Source organism: Entelurus aequoreus, linkage group LG02 (genome assembly GCF_033978785.1).
Source record: "Entelurus aequoreus isolate RoL-2023_Sb linkage group LG02, RoL_Eaeq_v1.1, whole genome shotgun sequence".
NCBI lineage: Eukaryota > Metazoa > Chordata > Actinopteri > Syngnathiformes > Syngnathidae > Entelurus > Entelurus aequoreus.
Window position 1 is genome coordinate 15,137,879 of NC_084732.1, and position 11,187 is coordinate 15,149,065.

General features: G+C 42.0%; 1 protein-coding gene across 1 annotated transcript in view; it reads left to right on the forward strand.

Moving 5' to 3' along the window:
* The window catches only part of zdhhc1 (zinc finger DHHC-type containing 1), a 19,818-nt gene extending 8,959 nt beyond the window's left edge, over window positions 1–10,859 (forward strand). Inside the window, 6 exon segments of the mRNA XM_062022901.1 lie at window positions 4,116–4,271; window positions 9,734–9,852; window positions 9,920–10,005; window positions 10,101–10,209; window positions 10,291–10,390; window positions 10,469–10,859. Of these exon segments, the coding sequence (XP_061878885.1) occupies window positions 4,116–4,271; window positions 9,734–9,852; window positions 9,920–10,005; window positions 10,101–10,209; window positions 10,291–10,390; window positions 10,469–10,851 (953 nt within the window). The 3' untranslated portion in view covers window positions 10,852–10,859.
* The last annotated feature ends 328 nt before the right edge of the window (window positions 10,860–11,187 follow it).

Consider the following 11,187-nt stretch of genomic DNA (forward strand, 5'->3'; position numbering starts at 1 on the left):
TACCAATATTTTGTTACCGGTACACTGCAAAAACTGAAATCTAAGTATGATAACATATCTCAAATAAGGGTGATATTTGCTTATTTTCTGTCTGATAAGATAATTCTTCTCACTAAGCAGATTTTATGTTAGAGTGTTTTACTTGTTTTAACCCTGTAAAACCAAATATAGAAAAACCTTAAAAAAATATATTTTACCTTTCAGATGTTGTTGTAGGAGGCATTTGATGCAGAAATGGAAGAGTTAAAAAATAAATCCAAATTGTTTATGTATGTTTTTAGAGAAATGTTGTAATATTGCAACATTGGGCTTTGATGGGAGCATAATTTCTGTATTTGTACTCACGTTGTCTGAACAACTAAGGGTTCATTTGCAGGGTTGATTGCTTACTTAGCCCCATAACGGTATATACCATTAATAATAATCACACTATAGTTATATTTTTATGAAGTCATTTATTACAAATATAAAAAATATGAAACAAGATAAAACTCTTAAAAAACTATTTTTCCCCCTCTTTTTTTCTTTTCATGACATTGGTCATGAAGACTTTCATTAGTGGTGAAAGTCCTAAAACAGTCCCTGTCGTCTGTAAAACGTCTGTAGAATGTATACTATCCATGTATAGAGAAAATACTTCAGGCAGTGATGTAGTGGAGGGAATACAACCTGTTTGAGCCCACTGCAACAAGCCAGCTTTTTGTCTACCACATTCACCCAGTGTTGTATAATTGTAACAATTATATAACAAGCTCTAAATGAAATTTGATGCATCTGTTCCACAATAACTACATATGTACATGCTCTAGACATTGTAATAACAACCAAAAAAATATAAAAGACATTTTAATTACTTGAATCTGATTAATCCAGTCCAATGAAACAAATAGATTTTATTCAAAGGAAACCTTGAGAGGTTGTGTGAGTTCATGGCCAGAAGGCGTGACTTATAAACAAATGTACGATCCAATAGCCTTGTGAGACTGAACAATAGGACCCAATGACTATGTAAATGTGGTAAAAAAATATATAACAGATTGTTTTTTAGGATGGTTAAAGGTAACGTTGTAATTTTACAACAAGGGGTGTTACAGGGTTAAGGGTGTTGGTCCTAAGTGATCTCAGTAAGATATTACAGCTTGTTGCTGAGATTTGATGACCTATATTGATTAAAACATGCTTGAAACTAGAATATCAACTGTTGCAAAGCTGTGTCATCAACACTCACAAGTATAAAACTACTTTTTTAAAGTAATAATTTCTTATTTCAAGCATGAAAAAAAAATCATGACTTTGACACAATTGTGTCTCATAATTAAAAAACAGATGACAGCCAAATGGACTTTCATGTTTTATTTTCAATGAAACAATAGAAAATACGTACTCATATAGTAGTACAGTTGTTATTAGTGAGAATATACTTATTTTAAGGTATTTTTGGTTTCATTGAGGTTAGCTAATTTTATTTGTTTTGGAAAGTCTTGACAAGCCAAATGTTCTTGTTCTATTGGCAGATAATTTTGCTTAGTTCAAATAAAATACCCCTAATGTTTGGTTTTTTTCCCCTTGTTTTTCAACACTGACTTTTTGCAGTGTGCCAAAATGTATTCCGTTATGTTTTGAGACTTTTCAAAATAAAGGGGACCACAAAAAATGTCATTATTGGCTATATTTTGTCGGAAAGTCTTATGATACATTAAACATAAGTTTCTTATTGCAATCAAAGAACAATGTTGGCGTTGAATAAGATGGTGAACATACTAGATAACTTGTATTTTAGTAATAAGTAAGCAAACAAAGGCTCCTAATTTGGCAGCTGAAGTATGCAGTGACATATTGTGTCATTTCCCATTTGATTATTTTGTCAAAATTATGAGGGACAAGCGGTAGAAATAATCTACTTGTTCATTTACTGTTAATATCTGTTTACTTTCTATTTTAACATGTTCTATCTACACTTCTGTTAAAATGTAATAAGCACTTCTTCTTCTGTTGTTTGATACTTTACATAAGTTTTGCATAATGCTACAAGTAGTTACAGGATCATACATTGGTCATAATTCAAGTTCCAGGGACGTATTGTCTGAGTCTATAAACGATAACAAAATGAAAAAAGATTTTGTGATAATAAAAAAATATTGCTGTTATTGTAGTATCGACTATGTACGGCTCTTGTACTTGGTATCATTACTGTCGATATTTGTATGTATCCATGTTTGTTTTTTACATTCAAGCGCGCTAGCTTGCTGTTAGCGGTTAGCTATTGTATCCTCCTATGGTGTTCCTTGTTCTGCAGGGATGATACTTGTAAGAACCGGGGTTTGTCACCATGGAGGTGAGGATTAGTGATTTAGAAGTAGCTAAAACACTGTGGAAGGACGTTAGCCGCTAGCTTGCTATGTTTTAAAGCAGGGGTCCCCAACCTCTTTTCCACCAGGGACCGTTTTAATGTATGCATTATTTTCACGGACCGGCTTTCTACGTGTGGCAGATAAAAACAGCAAAAAATTAGTCTTTGGCTACAATCTGAAATGAAAATGCGGTAGTTTATAAATTAACTAGATGAGGCAATTCCTGAATGCTCCAATGCTGACAGAATAAAGTATGAATGTAAGAATAATTTCAATGTTGGAATGTTTTGAATGTAGAAGCTTTTGAATTTCCAGGAAAACAGGAATTTGGTTTGGAACTTGGGAAAGACTTACTTTGAATGTCCAGGATGAGTGGAATATGTTGAAGGTGGAATGGTTTGAATAGGTTGAAAAATGTTGGAATTGTGAAAAATGGATAATTCATTTGGAATGGGGAAAATGTCCCTAAAAACTGAGAATTCTTGGAAATCCGGGAATTTTTTTTACAGTTTTTGAAAGGGAGCACACAATTCTTGAACAGGCTGAATATTTTGAAGTTGGAACGGTTTGAGTGGGAGTTGTGGAACTTTGAAAAATGTCCCATTCTTTTCAATGGGAAATTCATGGAAATTTGGGGATTTCGGGGAGAGGGAATTTTTGGGAAAATGAAAAAAAAATTACTGTTCTGAATGAGTAGAAATGGTTGGCGTTGGAAATTTTCAAATCGGTCGAGAAATGTTGAAATAGTAACATTTTTAATTGAGAAATGGTATTAAGAAATTCCTGGAATTTCAAGAAAACCGGGAATTTTTCCAGTTCGAAAAAACAACTTAGTTTTTTGTCCTGATTAAGAGAAATGTTTTGACGGGGGAACGGTTGAAAAGGGTTAAAAAATGTGGAAGGAGTAGTGGCCAGAAAAAAGGGTCAAAAAAGGGTTTGAAAAAACTGGAATTCTGGGCATTCCTGGATTTTTTTTTTTAACTTGAACAAATGATAGTTTCAATGTCCAGGATGAGTGGAATATGTTGAAGGTGGAATGGTTTCAATCAGTTGAAAAATGTGGAAATGGTGGAAGTTTGAAAAATGGCCAATTAATTTTGAATGGGAAAAATGTCCTTGAAAACCAGGAATTCTGGGAATTTGGGGAATTTGTCAAGGAAAGCCCGCGATTGGAATGGTTTGAATCGGATGAAAAAAAGTGGAAGGTAGCGCGCGCCGAAATCTGGAGAAGAAAAAGAAGAAGTTGAATAAAAATGTATGAATTTTGGTGTAGAAAACCATATTAATTGTGTGAATGCTCCAAAGTATTCACACAATTAATATGGTTTTCTACACCAAAATTCATGTTGCTGTGTGGCCCCGTAGAAAATGCGTCACGGACCGGTACCGGTCCCTGGACCGGTGGTTGGGGACCACTGTTTTAAAGCACCGCTTGCAGATCGACGCTCAAGTGTTTCTATAGCTTCACCTTTATCGATAATTTCAAAGCCAAAATACGTCTTCACGCTTGAAGTGCTCTTTGTGTGTGTTGACTCGCGACATGCGCCTCGGCTCGTATTACCAGCAACGTCACCACGGCCCGCTATCATGTACATTAAAAAAAAAAATGTACCTGTATTTTTCAAAGGCAGTATAGTACATTTTTTAGTTCATTAGTACTGCAGCACTTTAATAGTACCACAGTACTTTTTTTAGTACAGGTATATCATACAACACTACTGAAATGTTTGCTCTCTACGTTCTCCACCCCACCTTCTCCCGCAGTGCGAAACGAGACGGCCGTGTGGTTCGTCTTCTTGCCGGTGGCGCCCGTGCGAGTGGTGGCCACGGTGATCCCCGCCCTGGCGGCCGTCACCATCGCGCTGGCTCTGCTGTCGTCTGTGCTGCTCTGCCACCTGCTCTGCTTCCACATCTACCTCAGTAAGTAGTTGTGTGTGTGTGTGTGTGTGTGTGTGTGTGTGTGTGTGTGTGTGTGTGTGTGTGTGTGTGTGTGTGTGTGTGTGTGTGTGTGTGTGTGTGTGTGTGTGTGTGTGTGTGTGTGTTTGTATGTGTACATGTACAAGAAGCAGCATTGTACTGAGTTCATCACTTCAAAATGCGAGGAAAATTGTCTTGTGTGTTATACTAAGACAGGGGTCGGCAACCTTTACCACTCAAAGAGCCATTTTGGCAAGTTTCACAAATTAAAGAAAGTAATGGGAGCCACAAAAAAAATTTTAAAATGAAAAACACCGCATAAAAAGCTTAAATGCTTTGTGCTATGTTAACCTGGGGTCTCCGACACACGCACCGGCACGCACTTTAATGTGGAAATTTGATGTTAGTGCAGCCCGCGAGTTTTGAATGAATGGCGCTTGATAGCGTCATACTTGCCAACCCTCTCATTTTTCCCGAGAGACTCCCGAATATCAGAGCGTGATGACACTGCATTTGGCGCCCTCTACAGTCTGCCCTAAAAGTGTACCTGCTCGACCACGTGTAGAATGCAGTTTCAGCTTGCTCACGTAAGTGACAGCAAGGCGTACTAGCTCAGCAGCCACACATCTTACACTGACGGTACCAATACCCAGAATCCCATGCAGCCCTAACTCTTCCGCTCAACCAACGCACGGAGGGGGGGGGGGGGGTTGATGTGTGGGGGGATTTGGTGGTAGCGGGGGTGTATAATGTAGACCGGAAGAGTTAGGGCTGCATGGGATTCTGGGTAATGGTTGTGTTGTGTTTATGTTGTGTTACGGTGGGATGTTCTCCAGAAATGTGTTTTTCATTCTTTTTTGGTGTGGGTTCACAGTGTGGCGCATATTTGTAACGTAACAATGTTAAAGTTGTTTGATACGGCTACCGTCAGTGTAAGCTGTGTGGCTGATGAGTAAGTATGCTTTGCTGTCTCCTGTGTGTGCAAGTAATAACAACATGCAACATGTGGCTGGACTGGCACGCTGTATGTAAATGCTATAGAGGACAATTACTGCAGTGCAATTAGGGCACGCCCTTTATTTAGTAATTAGAGTGTAAATAGGATTATTTTTTCCCTGGGAGTTATCTAGGAGAGACACTGAGATCCATAAACCTCCTGGGAAAATCGGGGGGGTCGGCATGTATGTAGCTGAGCCGCATCAGAGTGGTCAAGGAGCCGCATGCGGCTCCGGAGCCGCGGGTTGCCGACCCCTGTACTAAGAGGAACCTTGTTTTACAAACACTTATATATTTGAAAATTTTTCGATTGACCAACTTTCAGATCCTCAGCCTTCCCGGTAAGGTCTATTCAGGTGTACTGGACAGGAGGCTACGGCGGATAGTGGAACCTCAGATTCAGGAGGAGCAGTGTGGTTTTCGTGCTGGTTGTGGAACTGTGGACCAGCTCTATACTCTCGACAGGGTCCTTGAGGGTGCATGGGAGTTTGCCCAACCAGTCTATAATGTGTTTTGTGGACTTGGAGAAGCCTTTTGGACCGCGTCCCTCGGGAAGTCCTGTGGGTAGTGCTCAGAGAGTATGGGGCAGGGGTCGGCAACCCGCGGCTCCGGAGCCGCATGCGGCTCTTTGATCACTCTGATGCGGCTCAGCTGCATACTTGCCGACCCCCCCGATTTTTCCGGGAGGTTTCCGGATTTCAGTGCCTCTCCCGGAAATCTCCCGGGGCAAACATTTTCCGATTTTCACCCGAAGAACAATATTGAGGGCGTGCCATGATGGCACTGCCTTTAACGTCCTCTACAACATGTCGTCTACAACCCCGCCCACCTCAACCGACGCACGGAGGGGGGTTTGGTGGTAGCGGGGGTGTATAATGTAGCCCGGAAGAGTTAGGGATGCATGGGATTCTGGGTATTTGTTCTGTTGTGTTTATGTTGTGTTACGGTGTGGATGTTCTCCCGAAATGTGTTTGTCATTCTTGTTTGGTGTGGGTTCACAGTGTGGCGCATATTAGTTCGAGTGTTAAAGTTGTTTAAACGGGCACCCTCAGTGTGACCTGTATGGCTGTTGAAGAAGTATGCCTTGCAGTCACTTACGTGTGTCTGCAGAAGCCTCATACAACATGTGACTGGGCTGGCAAGCTGTTTGTACAGATTGTAGAGTGCGCTAAAGTCAGTGCCATCATAGCACGCCCTTATTATTGTTGTTAAGGTGAAAATCAGCAGTCATTCGAGAGAATTGTTGCTCTGAAATTCGTGAGTCTCCCGGAAAAATTGGGAGGGTTGGCAAGTGTGATGCTGTCAAGCGGCATTCATATAAAACTCGCGGGCCGCACTAACATTACATTTTCATAATAAGGTGCGGGCCGCGTGTCTGAGACCCCTGGTTTATACATAGCACAAAGCAAAAAAAACTTTCTATGCAGTGTTATTTCATTTTAAATTTCAAAAGAGTTTTGTGGGTCCCATTGTTTTTTTTATTTTGTGAAACGGGTCAAAATGGCTCTTTGAGTGGTAAAGGTTGCCGACCCCTGGCATGGGGTATCGGACCACCTTATTGTGGCTGTATGATCGGTGTCAGAGGTTGGTCCGCATTGCCGGCTGTAAGTCGGACCCGTTTCCAGTAGAGATGTCCGATAATGGCTTTTTTGCCGATATCCGATATTCCGATATTGTCCAACTCTTAATTACCGATTCCGATATCAACCGATACCGATATATACAGTCGTGGAATTAAAACATTATTATGCCTAATTTTGTTGTGATTCCCCGCTGGATGCATTAAACAATGTAACAAGGTTTTCCAAAATAAATCAACTCAAGTTATGGAAAAAAAATGCCAACATGGGACTGCCATATTTATTATTGAAGTCACAAAGTGCATTTTTGTTTTTTAACATGCCTCAAAACAGCAGCTTGGAATTTGGGACATGCGCTCCCTGAGAGAGCATGAGGAGGTTGAGGTGGGCGGGGTTGGGAGAAACGGGGTTGAGGTGGGGGGTAGGGGGTACCGGGGGGTGTATATTGTAGCGTCCCGGAAGAGTTAGTGCTGCAAGGGGTTCTGGGTATTTGTTCTGTTGTGTTTATGTTATGTTACGGTGCGGATGTTCTCCCGAAATGTGTTGGTCATTCTTGTTTGGTGTGGGTTCACAGTGTGGCGCATATTTGTAACAGTGTTAAAGTTGTTTATATGGCCACCCTCAGTGTGACCTGTATGGCTGGTGACCAAGTATGCCTTGCATTCACTTGTGTGTGTGTGAAAAGCCGTAGATATTATGTGACTGGGCCGGCACGCAAAGGCAGTGCCTTTAAGGTTTATTGGCGCTCTGTACTTCTCCCTACGTCCGTGTACACAGCGGCGTTTTAAAAAGTCATAAATTTTACTTTTTGAAATCGATACCGATAATTTTGATACCGATACTGATAATTTTCGATATTACATTTTAAAGCATTTATCGGCCGATAATATCGGCAGTCCGATATTATCGGACATCCCTAATTTCCAGTGAGGGTTGGACCTTTGTCACCAATTCTGTTTACAGCTTTTATGGACATAATTTAGGTTTGGTGACTGCAGGATTAGGTCTCTGCTTTGATTACTAATTTTTTGATGATGTGGTCCTGCTGGCTTCATCTGGCCAGGATCTTCAGCTCTCACTAGAACGGTTCGCAGCCGAGCGTGAAGCGACTGGGATGAAAATCAGCACTTCTAATTCCTAGTCCACAGTTCTTGCCCGGAAAAGGGTGGAGAGCCATCTCCGGGGTTGGGGACGGGATCCTGGGGAAAGAGATCAGTGCGATTTCTGCAGTGATGCGGACCCTGTATCGGTCCGTTGTGGTGTAAAAGGAGCTGAGCCGGAAGGCAAAGCTCTATGTTCTCATTCTCACATATGGTCGTGAGCTTTGGGTTATGATCAAAACGACAAGATCACGGGTACAAGCGGCCGAAGTGAGTTTCCTCCGTCAGGTGGCGGGGCTCTCCTTTAGAGATAGGGTGAGAGTAGCTGTCATCCGGGAGAAGCTCAGAGTAAAGCTGCTGCTCCTCAAAATCGAGGGTCGTCAGATGAGGTGGTTTGGGCATCTGGTCAGGATGCCTCCCTGGGTAGGTGTTTAGGGCGACTTGCTGTGGACTTAAGGAGGACTATTGTACGCCAATAGCGCACACATTACTGATTTGGCTTGCAAATACGGAAGAAACAAGTCCACAATTGCAACCACTATAGCTAAGAAGGACTTTTATATGACTTTTATATACAGTGCTTTTCCTTAAAAAATAAGGACATTTCAATGTGACCCCAAACTTTTGAACGGTAGTGTATATATATATATATATATATATATATATATATATATATATATATATATATATATATATATATATATATATATATATATATATATATAAAAAAAAATTAAATAAAAATATATTTTTTTACTAAAATAAAAAAAATGTATATATATACATATATATATATATATATATATATATATGTATATATATATATATATACACTACCGTTCAAAAGTTTGGGGTCACATTGAAATGTCCTTATTTTTGAAGGAAAAGCACTGTACTTTTCAATGAAGATAACTTTAAACTAGTCTTAACTTTAAAGAAATACACTCTATACATTGCTAATGTGGTAAATGACTATTCTAGCTGCAAATGTCTGGTTTTTGGTGCAATATCTACATAGGTGTATAGAGGCCCATTTCCAGCAACTATCACTCCGGTGTTCTAATGGTACAATGTGTTTCCTCATTGGCTCAGAAGGCTAATTGATGATTAGAAAACCCTTGTGCAATCATGTTCACACATCTGAAAACAGTTTAGCTCGTTACAGAAGCTACAAAACTGACCTTCCTTTGAGCAGATTGAGTTTCTGGAGCATCACATTTGTGGGGTCAATTAAACGCTCAAAATGGCCAGAAAAAGAGAACTTTCATCTGAAACTCGACAGTCTATTCTTGTTCTTAGAAATGAAGGCTATTCCACAAAATTGTTTGGGTGACCCCAAACTTTTGAACGGTAGTGTATATATATATATATTTTTTTTAGTAAAAAAATTTTTTTGCTAAAATAAAAATGTATGTATATATATATTTTAGTAAAAAAATGCTGCACACTTTGAAGACAGAATAAAGTGTATATGTATATATATATACAGGTATATGTATGTATACACACATAGTGTCTTCAAAGTGTGCAGCATTTGTTTTACTAAAATAGTGTCTTTTATTAAGGCTAGAACCAATTGTTCATGTTTACATTTTCCTCAAGAGGAACGGGCTTTACTGTACGCACTTTTTGATTTACGAACCATGTTCAAGAACCAATTAGGTCCAATAATCGACGTTCCACTGTACTATTTCTTGACCTGATTCCTCCATTGTGTGTGTGTGTGTGTGTGTGTGTGTGTGTGTGTGTGTGTGTGTGTGTGTGTTTGTGTGTGTGTGTGTGTGCGCAGTGTGGAACAGGCTGAGCACATACGAGTACATTGTACGTCAGCGCCACCGCCAGGACCACAGACACACGCCAACGCCAGCAGACGTCAAACAGACGACCGCTCATTCAGTCGACTTAAAGGTCAAAAGGTCACGTGACATCGTTGCCTAGTGCCTCTTCTAAAATCCCGCCTCTTTTCCCCCAGTAGGATTCAGACCACTCGAGGACACTTGGCCTCACTGACGCTCGTGTAGGCGGGGAGGAAGTAACCGCCGTGTCTTTACGAGGGGACGAGTAAGACCTTTTGAGTTTGGATGTCAATGGTCATATGGAAACCTCATCGAGTGTGTGTGTGTGTGTTTGTGTGTGTTTGTGTGTGTGTGTTCAAGGTTTGTGGTAATTAGTGGAGTGAGAGGTGTGTCCAGTCCTGTTTTGGAGCTAGAGACTCCGCCCAACCGCCCCCAAACTACAGCAGAGCACAAGCAAAGACACACACAGGTGGACACACACACACACACACACACACACACACACACACACACACAGAGTGATCTTTGTTCAACATGATTGTTCCCACAGAAGAAGAGAAGGAAGAAAGTCCATAAAGTTCCTGCCGACCTGACCAGAGACAATCCCTGTCCAGCTTTGGCTCCGCCCCCTGGTTCAGCTCCGCCCCCTGGTACACTGGCGATATCCTTGTGTCGTCACAGATATGTCTGACCTCGCCCTGACCCGCCGCCATCTTTTCTTGTTCCAGCCGAGTCCAGCAGCGTGTCCGCCAAGTCCTTCGGCCAGCGACTTCCTTTCCCAGCATTCCCCCTGCGGGCCTCCCTGGCCCCCCTGGCCCCGCCCTCGGCGCCCGTCCTGGCGGCCGCTGCGCCCGCCGAGTACCACTCGGACTCGGCCGAGTCGTTGGAGGAGATCCCCGTGGCGTTGGCCAAACTGGGCTCCTCGTCCTCGGCTGGAGGCGTCCGGGACAGGGGCGCGCTCCCGCCCCCCTCCCCCTTGCCCAGGACTAGCAGGAAGCTCGCCACATCCCGCTGCAATAAGGGCGCCGCCGCGGAGCTGAGCTTCAAGATGGCGTCTGCTCAGCCCCCCTCGGTGTTCGTGAGCCGGGCCAGCGGCGTGAGCAGGACGTGACGACATGGACGCTCTTTTTGCGCCGCCCACCTGCACAACCTTTTTGATACATTTAGCAAGGGCGTGGCCCGAAGATTGCCATGGTAACCAAGACCGCACGATTGACCTCACTTCCTATTTTTCCTTGTTGAAACACTCGCGTCACGTGCACGCCACTCACTTCCTGTCCATTATTTATCAAACGTCTCCTTCCTTCACGTATGCTAAAGAAGAGGTATGGTTGTCATGGGAACGAATATTACACACGTCGATTATTTATTTATCAAACGTCTCCTTCCTTCATGTATGCTAAAGAAGAGTTATGGTTGTCATGGGAACGAATATTACACACGTCGA